General features: G+C 50.9%; 1 protein-coding gene across 8 annotated transcripts in view; it reads right to left on the bottom strand.

Annotated features, from left to right (window-relative positions):
* LOC144791723 (disintegrin and metalloproteinase domain-containing protein 9-like) overlaps positions 1-17296 on the bottom strand; it is a 2314109-nt gene that overhangs the window by 1856823 nt on the left and 439990 nt on the right. For all 8 annotated transcript variants that reach the window (XR_013602453.1, XR_013602452.1, XM_078666491.1 and 5 more), the window contains one exon: positions 16412-16574. Coding sequence is in view for 6 of the 8 variants with exons in the window: in XM_078666491.1 (XP_078522617.1) it covers positions 16412-16574 (163 nt within the window). In the remaining 2 variants the exon portion in view is untranslated. The remainder of the gene's footprint in view (positions 1-16411; positions 16575-17296) is intronic.

Genomic DNA, 17296 nt, shown 5'->3' with positions numbered 1-17296 from the left:
AACTTTGCCAGTATATTTGCTTTTGCCTGGGTGCGTTATTTTTCATAAACCATGTGAGAAGTTGGCCTGGTATATGATGCTCACTAGTTCTAGTGATCACCTTGTACCATGCCAAGCAACCCTTATGATGATTGGTTGTAAGTCAACCTTATAGACCAGCTATCCTAGTAGCGTGGACAAAGCAGTCTTAGGCTAAACTCTGTAGAGGCATGTGAAGCAAGCTGTTTTACCATACACAATCCCCTTGAATATCAAATGAAAGGACACCACACAGATATATATTGAAAATATATATATATTTATTTACTACAAATATCCCCTATACTCTTTATGAGCACAGAAGCAAATGCGTTAAAACAAAACACAGTTTAAATATACAAAAGTTGCACAATATGGATGAGCCCTAGGGGCCACTTAAAACCATATACTAAAATAGTGGTATAAGAACCACCAATGGGAAAGGAAAGAGGCCTAGGGCCTGGGGAATCGCTGGAGCTGTTCGGGACTAACAGTGAAGAAGTCGGGAAAGGCCCGCGGGACTCGGGTGCAGTGCTTAAAGTGCACGCATGCACCAATGCAAAGTCAATGGTGCGTAAAAGTTACAAAGTTACTGCAAAAGGAGTCTTCCGACTGGACTAGGACTACCAAACTTTAGAGTTAGGCACTAGAGGTGTGTACCAGTGTAAGAACACCGGCGTTAGTAAGTTACCTCACCCACAGGAAGCGGGTGCACAGGTGCCAAAGTGTGTCGGCTTTCGTTACGCAGTCTGATGGTGCCTGAGGATGAAGATGCTGCAGGCGTCCAGGCAAGAAGTGTCCGGTGTGATCCAAGGCTGGATCGAAGATGTGAAGACCTGAAAGCAGAGGGGACAATGTTCAGAAGTCACTAGCCAGTGACTGGCGAGGAACCAGGATGGAACCAGGCAATGTCGGGTGCAAACAGGCGATGAGGTGCAGCTTGTCTCCGCAGCCACGTGGACACGAAGGGGTCTAGGACGTCGAGGAGTCGATCACGAGCTGTCCCACGAAGGCTCTAGCTGATGGCGGTGTCGCCAACTTGATTGGAGCAAACTTGATTGGAGCAAACAGGCCTTGGCTAATGCAAGCCACGCAGGAAGTGAAGAAAGTTTAATTCTCGGACCAGCAAGGTCAGAGGTGCTGCTCCTTTTTACAGGAGCGACGGCCAGTCTGGAGCAACCAGACCAGCTGTTTAAATCGTAGATTTCGTCGCCAAGATGGCCACTAGCCGCGTGGCAAGTGACCGGGATGACGCATCGAGTGGCAAAGTGCAAAAGGGCCCCAGGCAGATCGTGGAGATGCTGGGGGGCTGATCTTTGGTGCAGGTGCTGCTCGGTGGTGGGGCTTCTCAAACCCCAAAGCACAGCGTCGAAGGTGCCTCGGGTGCTGCGCAGTCAGCTTCTCGGGGGTCTTTCAAGATGGCCGGTCCCACGTCTCTCGGTGCTTTCACGGGTCCCTTCTTTTCAGGGACCGTGGATCGGGCTGTGAGATGTCTGGGAATCCAGGTCTTGTTGGGCTCTGGGCTCGGGCTCCGGCGGGAGGCGGCGGCAAAGCAGACGTCGAGTTACTGGTTGGTGCCTGTATTCACAGGGTGGTCACTCCTCGGCCACCAGGGAGATTCTCTTCAGTCTTCCGTGCAGCTGAATGTCGAAGTCCAGTTTTCTTCTTAATTTCAAGTCGAGTTCAGGATGATCTGAAGTCCTGGGACACAGCTCCTACTCTTATTCCAAATCTAGGGGCCGCATTACCTGCTAGGTCCCTCCTCTGGGTGGGACCAGGAAGGGGGGTGGTTACACCCCCTTTCCTTTGTCCAGTTTCGCGCCAGGACTGGGGCTGGAGAGCCCCAGGACCGGTTTGCACTGGCATATGCACAGGGACACCTTGTGTGCCCCAGGCATGTCTCATTCTATTCAGCCCTGTCCTACCCAATACACAAAATCCTGTCTGGGGTGGTGCTAGCACCTCCCAAGGCAGGAAACCCTTTGTCCAAGCCTCCCTCGCTGGAAGGACTCCCAGCAGCAGGAGGTCAGACTTGTGTCTGTGGTGGCAGCATCCATTTTGTGATGCTGAGGCTCATGTTTAACTTTACCCGTGTTTCAGGTTATGTACATGTCGTGTCCCTCTAGAAGGGTGGAATGCTAACCCCGTCGCCAGAACTGGCGAGGGGGTAGTATTCCAATTCGTATGACACCTTACTCGACATGTTTTGATAAAGCCAAAGCAAAGATAGCATTTAACCGCGAGGTTCATAATGCACTTAAGAGTATATGGTATGGCAGTATCATGGAACAGCTAAAGGACGTGGTTTCGAAAGCTGCAGACAGGCTCAGCTCATGCTAGAGCACCATCTCACATATTTCCAAGCACTCTGCCTCCAGGATTGATGAGGCCTTCCATAGGAGTGGCTGATAGGAACATATGTGTCCATTTTAGGTTAGGTACAGGCATACTATTTTATTTATATTTGGGTTTGTAGAGCGCACAGATACCCAGGGGTTTCCCGGCGCTGACAGAGGAAAAGAAGCAGGGAGACAAAAGATGGGAGAAGATTAAGCAGAGAACAGCCAGGTTTTCAGGCCCTTCCTGAATTTCAGGTAGCAAGTTTCAAAGCGCAAAGAGATGGGGAGTGTGTTCCAGAGTGATGGCGCCAGATAGGAGAAGGAGCGACCACCAACTCTGGTGCGTTTGAAACAGGGCACGGAGAAGGTGCCAAGAGAGGAGGATCTTAGGGAGCGCACTGGACAATACGGGTGAACCAAAGTGGAGAGGTAGAGGGGGGAGTTGCCTGTTTTAATCTGGTGCATATAGCAGAGGGCTTTGAATTTTGCTCTTGATTCGATGCGCAGCCAGTGAAGGCTGCGCAGGGAAACGGTGGCAGAGGCAGTTCTGGGCAGGTTGCAGAGCAGGTGAGCTGCCATGTTTTGCACCACCTGTAGTTTACGTGTTACCTCCTTGCTAGCCCCAAGGAGGAGCACGTTACCGTAGTCTAACCTGGAGGTTACTAAAGCCTGGACCACAGTTCTTTGGGTGTCTGGCGGAAGCATCCATGCTATTTTTCTCAGCCACCGTATGATAGTAGTACAGGTGGCTGAGACTTTCACAACATGCTGCTTCATGGACAGTTGGTTATCAAATGTAACTCCCAGGTTACGAGCCTTGGTGGATGGAACCGGCAGGGGACCCATTTGCTGAGGCCAATGCTTAGGGCCCCAGAGAGAGGTATCAGGACCGAATAAAAGGAGTTCGGTTTTGTCGCCGTTTAGTTTTAGTTTATTGGTCTGCAGCCAGTTGGCAATATTAGTAAGCCCAGATCGGAGAGATGAAATGGGGGCGTGTTTATTAGAGGAGAGAGAAAAAATGATTTGGGTGTCGTCCGCGTATGAAAATATAGAAAGACCAGATTGTTCTGCCAAAGAGGCGAGAGGACTAACATAAATATTGAAGAAAAGGGGGCTTAAAATAGAGCCTTGGGGTACACCGTGTGGGGACGGGAGGGCAGTGGAGGCAGAAGTGGAGGAAAAGACCTGGAAAGTGCGTGCGGACAGGAAACTAGCGATCCAGGCTAGAGCAATGCCATGGATACCAGCGGCCTTTAGGGTGGAGAGGAGGATGTCATGGGAGACGGTGTCGAACGCAGCGCTTAAGTCCAACAGGATAAGCGCCACCGTCTCCCCTCTGTCCACCTGCTGTCTGATAGCCTCTGTGACACCTAAAAGGGTGGATTCGGTGGAGAATCCAGCCCTGAAGCCAGACTGGGATGGGTGTAGGAATTTCGTGTCCTCAATGTGAGAGGAGAGGCAGAGGTTGATGTGTTTTTCTAATACCTTGGACAGGCAAGGGAGTAGAGATATGGGTCGGAAATTAGATGGGTTATTGGGATCAGCGTTAGTTTTTTTGAGAAGGGGAACCACCATGGCGTGTTTCCAAACTACAGGAACGGTGGCTTCCGACAGACATGCGTTCAGGAGGGCTAGGATGGGTAAAAGAGCGGAAGTGTCAAGGGTGCTTAGAATTTGAGGGGGCATGGCATCCAGTGGGGAGCCAGATTTGATTTTAGCCATGAGTTTAAAGAAAAGTTCTAAAGAGATCGGGTCCCATTTGTCAATTGAAGTGTGATGGGCGAGGGTAATAGTATCCTGGGGGAAGGTGGTGTCAGGATCTGTACTGGGGGGGTTGTCCAATGCTCGTGGGGAGGCATCAAAACCGACATAGATGCGGTCTATTTTCTCCGCGAAAAATTCAGCAAGTGTATTGCATTGAACTGTGTCCAAACAGGGGGCTTTTGGCGAGTTTGATTGTCCAGAAAGTTCTTGGACTGCTCTAAAAAGAGCTTTTGGGCGGTTTTGGGCTGATAGAATAGAGGTGTTTACATAGTTTGCCCTGGCAGATTTGCACGGGCACTATACCTAAGTAAGGGGTGATTACACCGACTTACCCCAGCTGAGTGATCAGCCAGTTGTGTCAAATATGGGGGCCAGGCCAGGGGTGGCACAATACGTGCTGCAGCCCCTGGTAGGCCTTGGAAACACCTATGCCCTGGGTACCCTGTTACAGGGGCCTATAAGGTGAACCAGTTCCAATTCGTAATGCACCTAGAGTGCATTGGCATTAATTTAGAGAGAGAACAGCAGGCTGTGGGTCTGATTAGCAGGCCCACAGCCACATTAAGTCATAAACCAGTGAAGCAAAAAGCAAAAATTTGGGGTGACCATAGGATAGCAGACCCTACTCTCCTACAGTCCAATTCTGTGACTATTTGTCTCTGGATCTGTATGTGTGTCTATCTCCTCCAGTCGTCTCTTGTCTCTGGAGTTACCCCTCAGGACATAGGGCATTTCTTCCCTTGCGCGACTTAGGCTTCGGTCTCTGCCACATTTTCTTGTTGATGTTTGAGATTCAATTGCCCAGGGACATGTTGAGCGATTTGCCGATTCAGATGGCTTTTCGGAGCGAGCAGAGGATTGTTCTTTCAACTATCCAGGCCCATGCTTCCTCGGGTGTCTGGAAGAAATGCGTGTTGCCCGAGTAGATAACTTTTAGCTTCGCGGAAAAGAGAAGCATATAATGTAGCTGGAGAGCTCGAAGTTTCGGCTGGACAGAGTCAAAGGAGCATCTCTGGCACTGGACTTCTCTGCTATAGTCCAGAAGTATCATTATTTTTGCATTCTCGTGTCTTATTTTGCCTTTTCTGCCCACTTCTCGCAGTATCATCTCTAGCCCAAATATTTTGAAATTTCGCTATTGTCGGTCTAGGGGGTGTGCCAAGTGGGGGCCTCTCATTCAGCGCCTGGCGTGCCTGTACTATAACAAAGCAAGCAGAGAAGTGTACTGGGGTAATGCCATCTTTTAGCCAAGTCGATAGGAAAAGGGGCACATTAGTTCCTTCTACCCCTTCTGGAAATCCAAAACAAAAACAGTGGTTCTGTCGAGAGTCACGTATACTCAGTTTCTAATGTACTTAAAACGTTTCGGAGCCACAGCTGTGGAAGAAGTTACAATCGCACGCTACATCACCAGCTGCGAAAAACCTTCACAGGAGTCTACACAAATTGGGGCTAAACCCACTTTGGGAAACATCGACAACCACCCTAACCTTTAAAAAATTAGTGTGGAAGACGGTGAAGCTACCCTCATGGCTGGAGGACAAGGCTGCACTATCAAAGAGAGCCCATGGGTGGATGACTCAGAATACATACACAAAGCTGGCGCCCACGTTTATTTTAACCTGAGATATGACAAAAATATAAAAATTGCCTTTATGAAATATAGATTTAGACTGCTCCCCTGCGCACAGCATCTTCCACCCTGGCTACGCAAAAAAAGCAGGCTCTGTCTGCCGAGTATGCAGAACAGCTCGGGAAGACCTGCTGCATTTACTATGCGCCCGTAAAGAACTCCGCAAAGAACGAAAGAAATTGCTGAAACAACTATTCAATCTACGAGGGATTCGAACCAGGAGGCAATCTCTATTGGCATGTTTCGCACCTATCGATCCACAATTAAACTGCAGAGCAGTAAAGTTTTTGAGACTGTGCGGAAGCAAAATGCCAGAAATGGAGACATTAGGAACTCAGCCAGAAAAAATACATGCAAATGTGCAAGGCGGCTTAAGGATACTTTTAACATATAATTTAAGCAAACTGACAAGTCACTATGTTGCTATATTTGCTCAAAACTAGCAAGCTTTTTAAGCATGGCTTTTAGATATAAGTAACATGATGGAATAATTTTTATGTATGTATATGACAGATTTTTAATTGAATAAATGTTTTTTTGTTGTACTGCAATGGTTTTAATTAACTATGCAAATAAACTATTTGACTGTGATGGCAAAAAGGAGAGGTGGTCCCACTGTTAGAGAATTCCCTGCGCTACCTCTAAATAAAAGTGCCATTCATGATCCACTAAGCAACGTCAGCTGAGTTTGTCTGCCCTGGTGTTCACAGATTTTGCCTTGTGTTGGGCGACCTGGGACTGGGAGATGCTCTGACAGTTCAGTCATTTCAAAAGGCAAATAGCCTCGTATCACATGACTCAGACCCCACGCTGCCCAACTTGTTGCAGATATAAGTCATATTGTCCATGAGTACCTGCAAACATCCCCCACTGAAGTTCAGGAGGAAAAACGTCAGTGCCAAGAGTATTGGTTGCAATTTTAGTAAGCTGATGTAGAGCTGAGACTCTGCTGCAATTCTCTTCTCCAAGGAAAGAAGCCTCCGTTGGCAGTGCTCCTCCTCTCTCGACTACCACGGCCACGGGCCCTGCCCACAACCCGGCTCAGGCAACACACAGGGTTATCCTCTTCCTCGCGGGAGCCCCGCCCACAGCCAGGCTTCCTCTGCCTGACTTAGGGCGGCTTTGGACTATGGAGCGAAGTCTCAGTCGATGTCAGCTCCACTCTGCTTCAGGTGCAGCCACACAGGAAAGGCAGAGTGGCCACCACGCTAGTGTTGTAGGTGCGCCAGCATGCACACGGGCTGCTTCCTTTTCTCTCTCCTAGGGAAATCTGGCACTGACCATGCGCTTGAAGCGATGCCAAACAGACCGCTTAGCTTGTCTCCAGCAGGGAGACCAAGAGAGGGGACGTGAAGTGCTCTCAAGCACAGAGCGTTCCCCAATAGCTATGAACAGGGCACAGGCAGGCCAGCACACAGGGCCCCTTAGCAGAGGGCAGTTCCTTCAGCTACCCAGCAGGCAGCAAGTAGTCCCCAACGGTGGTTCCTCCTGGCACACAACAGTCCACGCTGTGTCTTCTTGTTCAGTTCCCAGCACAGGCCAAAAAAACATAGGGCTACAGCCCCAGTACTTATAGTCACAAAAGCCTTTGTTCTGCCCTGGGACAGGGACCTGAGCCAAGTCCAAACCAGTTCTGAGGGCACTTAAAAAATACAATTAACAGGGCACAACACTCCCCATTCAAAGTGTAGGTCTTGGCTCTTGACAAACCATAGGGGGAGGAGCCCTATTAAGGTGCAGGCACAACTCTTCCCACCACTTCCATCTGCAGACCAGGCCTGTTCAAGTGCAAGGGACACCTCCTCCCGCTACTCTAAATTCAGCCAAGGTCTATTCAGCCTAGTGCTGAGTCACCCAGGCAGGGCAAGAGACACCTCAATTCCCCACGGACTGGCTGGAATTAATGCACATCTCCTCTCTCCTGTCAGTCCGAACCAGACAGTCAATACAAATCAGGCAGTCGCAAAGACAAATTGCCCACAAAATGCCCACTTCTAGAAGTGGCATTTCTAAAATGGTAATACAAAATCTGCTTTCACCATTAAGCAGGACTTAGCGCTACTATTCCAAACATACCAAACTTGACCATGCTACCCCTCTCAGATCAGGCATTACCACTGAAGCACATATTAGGGAATCCCCAATGCATTCCTATAAGAGGGTAGCCTCACAGCAGTGAGAAACCAAATAGGCTGCTTGTCACTACCAGGACATGTCACACAGTTAAGGCACATATCCTACCTTTTACCTACACTTCGCCCTGCCCATAGGGCTAGCTAGGGCCTACCTTAGGGGTGACTGATATGCCATAAAAGGGGAGTTACAGACGTGGCAATCACTTTACATGCCACATCAAAGTGGCAGTAAACTGTGCATGCAGGCCCTGCAGAGGCCTGTGACAGGTTTGAAAGGCTACTTTAGTGGGCGGCGCAAGCAGCGCTGCAAGCCCACCAGTAGCATTTAATTTACTGGCCCTGGGTATATGGGATACCACTGTACAAGGGACTGATAGGTAAATTAAATATGCCAAACTGGTGTAGACCAATCTCACCAAGTTTACAATAGAGAGCACATTCTCTTTAGCACTGATCAGCAGTAATAAAGTGCCCAGAGTCATAAAACCACTAAGAACAGGTCAGAAAAAATACAGGAGAAAGGCAAAAAGTTCTGGGGGGGATGACCCTGCAAAAAGGGCCAAGTCCAAAAGTCACCATAAATGTTGACATCTGCATCCTCCTCTCTTCATGGTGAGGAATGTATGCCTCTGGGTCTGAATGTCTCGGTGGTGGAAATCTGGTTTCAAATTCTGGCTCTGATTCTGGCATTGGTGAAGCTAGCATCAGAGCGCGGGCTAACAGAGTCAGTTGTGGTGCTGAGTGCGGTGTTGGACTTTGTGCCAAAGCTGGAGTTGGTGGCATTGAGCTCCAGGAAGGGACCTGACTCGATTAAAGAACAAGTGGCGCAGTCGTCGTCATGTATAAATCCACTGGCAGTAACCTGACTGGAGACCACCTCCGATTCTTGAAGCCCGAAGGAGTGTGGAGTACCAAAACGATGTTTAAACCCTGTGTCCGCTCCAGGAACTATTGGGACACAGCTGATGCACATCGGGATCAGCACTGCGATCGATTCCAAAGTGGGAGAAATTCTCTGCAGCCTGGAAAATGCCTGAGGCATTGCGCAACTTTGAATCGTGGGTGTGGCAAGATAATCGAGACCTAGGTTTGGGCTTCTTGTGCTTCTTTGATATTTTCCATCTACCTTAATCCTGTGACGTCTATGACAATCGTCTTTGCAGGAGTGTGGCCATGACTTCTACCAGAACCACTTTTTAAAACGGTGTTCTGCAATGGTGAGTACCCTTTGCTGTCACAGATGGCCTTGCGATTCATTGCTGTTTAGCACTCATGCGAGTTGTGTTTTCATCCGAGACACCACATGTGTCCTTAAAATATTTATACGACTTAAACCTTGTAGTTTAAAGAGGAGACATATCTGCACACTTTTTGAAATTTGACAGAAAATATTCTGTAAAAATTACAGAATTTGAGAAGCTCCTTATCTGCATCAGAAGGATTGGAGCTGGTGCATATATATAGGGGCTGTAACATCACATCTCGGGCAGGACAGATTGGATGTGAAGCCACATGGCCTGCTGACATGCAAGGAAATTGCTCTGAAAGTTTCTGAAACAAGTGGGATGCCTAGGGAGCTTCACGTGGTGTTGAATCTGTGGTTAGAAGTCTCTGGCTGTCCTTTGAGAAACTACAGTACAGATTACAATATTAATTCAGCTATCTCAGGTTTAGGACAAGCTAGAAGCACAAGTTACTACTTGTGTAACTATATATCTGTAAGAGACATTAGTTAGTGATAGATTCCTTACCTTAGAATATCCCCAGGCGTCAGACTGGATCCGGAATTTTTTTGCTTAGCAGTACCCATGCGCGTCGGTAGGCTTTGTCCGCGGCTCCGCGTCCGTCGTCGGTGTCGTGGGCGCCGTGATGACGTCGTCGGAGTACTTAGACGCCGCCTCCGCGTGCTGACGTCAGTTCTTATACACAGCTTTTCCACGCCAGAAACGCAGAGCCATGATAAAAACCAACACTGGTGCCATGAAACTAGGGCCCTGAAAGGGGATGATCTTAACCCTAGATATCGGTTCGCAGAACGGGGAGGATGGGTGGGTCGGTAAGGAATCTATCACTAACTAACGTCTCTTACAGATATATCGTTACATAAGTAGTAACTTGTGCATCTGAAAGAGACATGTTAGTGATAGATTCCTTACCTTAGAATAGATACCCCAGCAATACCAACCCCGGTGGTGGGTCTGCAAACCAATAATCACACCAGAAAGTCCTGGAGGACGGAACGGCCAAAGAAGCCATCCCTCCGGACTTGGCTGTCCAGGCAGTAGTGTCTCGCAAACGTGTGCAGCGAGGCCCACGTAGCTGCCTGACAAATGTCCTGCAAGGGCACCCCTCGGCCCAAGGCAGTTGTAGTCGCCGTGGCCCGAGTGGAATGAGCCCTCAGCCCAACAGGAGGATCCTTCTTAGCCAAGGAGTAACACGCCTGGATGCACAAAATTATCCACCGAGAGATGGTCCTCTTGTGCACCGCTCGTCCCTTCTTAGCGCCCGCGTAACCAACAAAGAGTTGGTCATCCACCCGGAACTGGCGTGTGCGATCCAGATAGTAAGAGAGCGCACATTTTGGGTCCAGACGGTGGAGCCTGTCTTCCTCTTTCGAGGGATGCGGAGGTGGAAAGAAAGTGGGCAAGGTGATGGACTGCCCGATGTGGAAGGCTGTGACAACCTTGGGAAGGAAAGAGGGTCTTGTCCGCAACACAACCTTGTCCGGATGGACAGAGAGTAAAGGAGGTGTGGAAGAAAGAGCCTGGAGCTCACTCACTCTCCTGGCAGAGGTGATGGCAACCAGGAAAGCAGTCTTCAAAGTAAGAAGACGGAGAGGACAGTTATGGAGTGTCTCAAAGGGAGCACACATAAGGTAAGTAAGTCCAAGGTTCAAGTCCCACTGGGGCATCACGAAAGGTACAGGATAAAACATGTGTGTGATGCCCTTCAAAAACCTATTTACAATTGGGGACTTGAACAAAGATGGCTGATCAGGTAGCCTTAAGAAGGCGGAAAGGGCAGAAAGGTAGCCCTTGATAGTGCCCAGAGCAGAGCCCTGCTGGGCAAGAGAAAGAAGTAAGAGGAGAACCTCAGAAAGGGGTGCAGAGAGAGGATCCACAGCCTTTGCGGGGCACCATGCCACAAATCTGTTCCACCTGCAGGCGTATACTGACTTTGTGGAGGGACGCCTGGCTGCCAGAATGACTTTACAGACTTCAGAAGGCAAGTCAGATGGCCTCAACTGTCACCGCTCAATCTCCAAGCTTGTAGGTGGAGACTGGACAGGTTTGGAGGACCGTTACCTGCTGCTGCCACAGAAGGTCCTCCTGAAGAGGCAGACGAATCGGGGGATCGACAGGCACGCTGAGTAGCTCTGGATACCAGTACCTTCCTGCCCAGTCCGGAGCCACAAGGATAACCTGGGCCCGGTCGCGCCTGATCTTCTTCAGCACTCTGGGCAGAAGTGGTATAGGCGGAAAGGAGTACAACAGACCGCAACTCCACTCGCGACGAAAAGCGTCTCCGAGCGAGTGCCGCCTTGGAAATTCTAACGTGCAGAACTGATGACATTGCGCGTTCTCTTCTGTGGCGAATAGATCTAACAAAGGCTCTCCCCACTGCTGAAAGAGACCTTGCGCCACGTCCGAGTTCAGACGCCATTCGTGATCCATCATGCACCGACGGCTGAGTTCGTCCGCCCTGGCGTTCAGAGAACCTGCCAGGTGTTGAACCACCAGGGTCACGCCCTGATGTTCCAGCCACTGCCAGAGGCGCAGAGCCTCCAGGCATAGGGTCCACGACCCCACCCCGCCCTGTTTGTTGCAGTACCACATGGCGGTGGTGTTGTCCGTGAACACCTGCACTACACTCCCCCGGACAGAGGGGAGGAATGCCTTCAGTGCAAGTCGGATCGCCCGCAGCTCCAGAAAGTTGATGTGGAGCTGGGACTACGCCAGAGACCAGAGGCCTCTGATCTCCGCCTCTCCCGTGTGGCCCCCCCAGCCCTGGAGGGACGCATCCGTCACAACTATGTGCTCCGGTTGGGGTAGGGAGAGGGATCTGCCGCTGACCCAATCGCGGTCCGTGAGCCACCACTGCAACTGTCTTGCAGTGCCCTCCAAGATCAAGACATGGTCGGACAAGTTGCCCTGATGCTGGGCCCACTGAAACTTCAGGTCCCACTGCAGAGCCCGCATCCGCCACCGGGCGTGATGCACCAGGAGGATGCAGGAGGCCATCAGTCCCAGAAGCGGCAGCGTCTACCTGACCGAGACTTGGGATAAAGGCTAAAAGATCGGAATCAGAGCCTGAATATCCCGTACTCGCTGCTCGGGAGGATAAACCCGAAACTGCGCCAAGTCCAGAATCGCTCCGATGAAGAGGAGCTTCTGAGAGGGACACAGGTGTGACTTCGGCACATTGATGGTGAACCCCAGCAGGTGCAGGAGGTCAGCCGTAGTCTGGAGGTGGCTGACGACTGTCTGGGGCGAGCCCGCCTTCAACAACCAGTCATCGAGGTAGGGGAAGACTGAAATCCCTAACCTGCGCAGATGAGCTGCAACCACCACCATCACTTTTGCGAACACAGAAAGTAGTGGGAGTAACAACCACACCCTACTTCTGGCCCCGGAATGCTGTCGATGGCCCCCTTGGCCAAGAGGGCCGACACTTCCTCTTGCAGAAGCTGCAAGTGATCCCCCGACACGCGGTGGTACTGCGGTGGCATGGCTGGAGGAGTCGCCTAGAAGGGAAGGGAGTAGCCCCTTCGGACGATTTGCAGCACCCACCTGTCCGATGTGACAGTGCGCCAGTGAAGGTGGTGATGGCGAACCCTGCCCCCCACTGGCGTCACATGGGCCTGATAGCATGGACTAGGAGAGTTTTGAGGCGGATGCTGCAGGGGCAGGTGTAGACTGGCCTCGCCGTTGTCCCCGACCGGCGCCACGGCGGTTTCCACGGCCACCACCGCACTGTGGATTAGTCTGCGGTGCGTGGCTGTCAGCACGTGTGGGGGCGCCCCTTCCTTGGCCACGAAAGGAGCGAAAGGCAGCCGTTTGCTGGCGCGGGGCCGAGAGGCCCAAGGACTTGGCCGTAAGCCCTGGAGTCCTTAAAGCGCTCAAGCGCATGGTCTGCCTTGTCGCCAAAGAGGCAACGGCCATCGACCGGGCATGTCCATAAGTGTGTTTTGGACATCGGGCGAGAAATTGGCGCACCTCAACCAGGCGTGACGACGAATCACCACCGTCATTGCCATCGCTCTGCCTAGAGAGTCGGTAGTGTCCAGCCCACACCGGATGGAATACCGTGCCGCATCTCGGCCTTCCACAAGGGCCTGGCCGAGTTTAGCCCGTACCTCCACCGGGCATTCTGGCAGCATGGCCGCGACCGTGCCCCACAGAGAGTGGGTGTAGCGGCCCAAGAGGCACGCGGTATTGACTGACCGCAATCCCAAACTCAGGGAGGAGAAAACCTTTTTCCCGTAGTTCTCGTACCTCTTTGATTCCCGGTCGGGGGGAGCCGACGGGAATGCGGTCTGGGAACAGGCTCTCAGGGGTTGGGTGGGTAGACAGGAAGCATGGGTCGCCCGGACCCGGGCGGTGGCGTCTGGCCACGTTCCTAACCACAGGCTGCCCTGTGGCGGGCCTGGACCAAGTGCCCAAAAGAACGTCTGACAAGGCCTCAATAAACGGCAGCAGAGGCTCGGCCGAGCTTGACTGCGGTTTAAGGACCTCAGTGAGGAGGTTAGTCCTCACGGCCGCGACGGGGAGCTCAAGGCCCAGGGCCTTGGCCGCCCTCATCAGCACCACGCTATAAGCAGCCCCCTCCTCCGGAGCCACGCTAGGAGGGGAGACAAAACCAGTGTCGGGCGAAGTGTCCAGACCACTGGCCTCCCCAAGCTCTCCTGCCCAGTCCGCAGAAGACTGACACTCACGTGCCAGAGGGTCCCCAGACCCCTCCCAATCCTCCTCATCACCCATCGCCTGGTACTCAGGCTCAAAAGATGGGTCGGGTCATAGAAATAGAAATCTCCAAACGGCGTCGATAGCGGCGCCGAGCAGCGCCAGACCCGAATCGAGAGTAGGACCAGGGACGGTGTCATCCTGGGACGGCACTGGGGGAGACACCCGTGAGGGCGACGCCGGCGTGGTCGTGAGGTCGACCGGCGGCGGCCCGGATCCGGAACCAGACCCAGCGGGGCCCTGCGGAGTCGGGACCGAAGTCGCCGGGGCCGAAGCCCCCGACGGCGCCGGGGCCAGAGCGCCCGGCCCGCGTGGGGACCCAGTCGGGGCCGCTTGGCCCGAAGGCGCCGCGGAACCCGACGGAGGAGCGAGCGACCTCATGGCCATGAGGAAGTCTGCAATCTCCCCCGGCGTCGCGTCCTGCCCAGGGACCAACGGGTATGGAGCAGGCCGCGACACTTGTGGCTCCAGCAGAGCCGCGTGGGCGGTGTCGCCCGAACCCCCCGCCGCGTGAGCGTCGGGGGGAGTCAGAAGAGCGATGATGCCTCTTCGACTTCTTGTGCCTCTTACCTGAGGACTTCGAGCCCGAAGACGACTCCCGGAACTGTGGTGGCTCCGGCCCCGCGACCAGTCCCTCGACCTCCTTTCGGACCGGGACCTCGAGCGGCGCGGGGCGGACTGCCGAAGCTCGAGTTGCTTACGGGACCGCTCCCTCCTAGCCTTAGACGTCAGGGCCTGGCAGTCGGAGCAGGACTTGTCGTCGTGGTCCAGGCCCAAACAGTGCAGGCACCGGCGATGGGGGTCGGTAACCGTCATCAGTCGGTTGCAGTCGGCGCAGGGCTTGAACCGGGGCATCCCTATCGGCACCGTCGGAGTCGAATAGACTTCGAAAATGGATCAAAAAGGATCTCAAAAGGTTAGTCAAAAAGTGACTAGGGTACAACTTTTTCCAGATTTGCGCTAGCTGGCGAGGAAAAAAGAAGAACTGACGTCAGCACGCGGAGGCGGCGTCTAAGTACTCCCACGACGTCATCACGGCTCCCACGACGCCGACGACGGACGCGGAGCCGCGGACGACGCCTACCGACGCGCATGGGTACTGCTATGCAAAAAAATTCCGGATCCAGTCTGACGCCTGGGGATATTCTAAGTTAAGGAATCTATCACTAACATGTCTCTTTCAGATTCACAATTTTTGATATTTATGAAAAGCATAATTCAATTATGAAGTTGGATGTTTAATAAATATTTTGGAAAAAATTTGGAAAGTTAAATTGTCCCTTCTTAAAGCTTTTGGAGGGTAATTTGCATTATCTCTCCAGCAGCTGCCCGAGTCAGTGCTTGACCTTAATGAGGAAGGAAACTTGCTCTCAGTGGAGGAACAATAACCTAGGTGTGGGGGAGACATTTTTCTTCCCTTTGCATGAAGATCAGTTAGGGTGGACCCAGAAACTTCATTAACTTGTAAAGGGACTTGCTCTCCCACAAGTGAATGGAAGGTGAGACCTGAAAAGGCAACCCTTTGTTCCCCCCCATCCAGTCTGTCATCACATCCAGTGGAAGGGGAGTTCACCCCAGAACAGGTTTTGAGTGACCGTCGCGGGCCACACCTCTGGGTGAGCACAGAAGCTCAGCACAAGGGAAAAAGGGTTCCCCCATTTCGGATGTAAGGTGATCTGTAGGATTGTTTGGCAGTAGAGCAAAAAGTAACTACTGCAAAAGTGGGTAGAACTGATCCTGGGAACTTTTATCCCATTTGTTCGGTGGAGCCAAAAGTCATGCCACCCACTAGCCGGTGCCAGATATCCTGCGGTTGTTTGGCACCAGAAAGAAGTTAGTAAACTTTTGAAATCTCTTTCTCCAGAGCTTTAAAGGGACCCTCCGGAAAAACAATTTGATCGACAGTTCCACAGTGTCGAACTGGAATTTATCTTCATTTCAATCGGAGATCCCTGCACCTCGATTCTTCACAGGGACACAGAAAAATTCTGCGAAAAATCTCCAAAGCTCCAGAGGGACCAATCTTCCTCGACAACTGGCTTTTGGCACCACAACGGCAGCTACAGTTTCAGTGGTAACCCAAGCAGCGAGGATTTTTCTTTCCAAAGGTGAAAAAGTCCCATTCTGCGTTGGGACTTAGAAGTAACCTCCACATTTGTCTTCAAGATATTGACAAAGTCCATTTCTGAAGTGGGACTTCACCGGGAATAATCCACTTGGTGTATCTGACCCAGGCTCTATCACGGTCACCCTTGGTACTGGTACAGCATGATCATTGGTGCTTTACTTTTCATTTGTGTTTTGTCACTCAAATCATTGCTAAGTGGAAAGAAAATGCAATTTTGTAAAAATAGCACACCACTCAGTTCACTGCAGCAAGCAACCTAGATGTATGTATCACTGATTATCACTGATTGATTAGGAAAGCATCATACTAATAAATATTTGAAATACAATTTACACTGTACTTGATAAACACTCAATATACATAAGCTAAGAATAATTACATTTTCACCTAAGTTCTGTTACACATGTTATATTGCAGGAAAATAAACCTACCTTTGGTTTTGGGTTCAGATCATAGTTAACCCATGAGGAGAAGTTTTTCAAGCCACATTTTAAGGATTCAGTATTTTCTACAGGATATATTAGATGCTTAAAGTTCAGAAAAGGCTGTACAGGTTCAATAGCATAGCTGAAATTTCTATCATGTAAGAATCCACTAAAATGAGAGAATAGATATTAAATGTACAAATTAATGTCTATGAACTGAGAAAACAAAGAATTACTTGAGAAGAAAACCCATCAAATCTGTACTGGGAGTTCTGAAGCTCAATAAGGAATGGTTTAAAAATAATATTTTCATGTCTTTTAATTCCATAAAACAAAATATCCACATTCCACAGAATTACAAAACCCCAAAAAAATACTTTGTGAAAACAGGTTACTTAAGTTCTGTAATGTTATTTCTTATGGACAATCTATCTCCTGCAGACTACGCACTTGAACCATTGCCATGTGCCACTCAGCAACACTAGATGTTGCTTTGCGACAATAACAGTGGAACCATGATTACACCTGATGTGACATCATGCTAGGTTTATATGGAACCATAGGGCTGGTGACAACTTTTCTGTACACTGTATCGGCACCTGGCTATATGCAAAAAGGTCTACCACCTGGCCTTATGCCCATCTCCTTATATGTACTAGTGGTTGAATGTATATCGAGCACCCAACTGCAGCAGCGATCGGCCTGAGCTGCACAAAGCCTACAGTGGGAGTTAAGCTAGTAGGTCAGGCCTGTGGCCAAGCCCAGCACTCATTTACCAATGCTTCCAGTATCTAGACACAGGACCTGGCCTGCAGCATGGCCTGCACTCAACCACCTATCTATCGGCCATGTGGAGTGGGAGTTGGAAGAAAGTTTTGGTGTATGGCCTGG

Source organism: Lissotriton helveticus, chromosome 11, assembly GCF_964261635.1.
Source record: "Lissotriton helveticus chromosome 11, aLisHel1.1, whole genome shotgun sequence".
Taxonomy (NCBI): Eukaryota; Metazoa; Chordata; class Amphibia; order Caudata; family Salamandridae; genus Lissotriton; species Lissotriton helveticus.
This window is presented reverse-complemented; position numbering and strand designations above follow the sequence as displayed.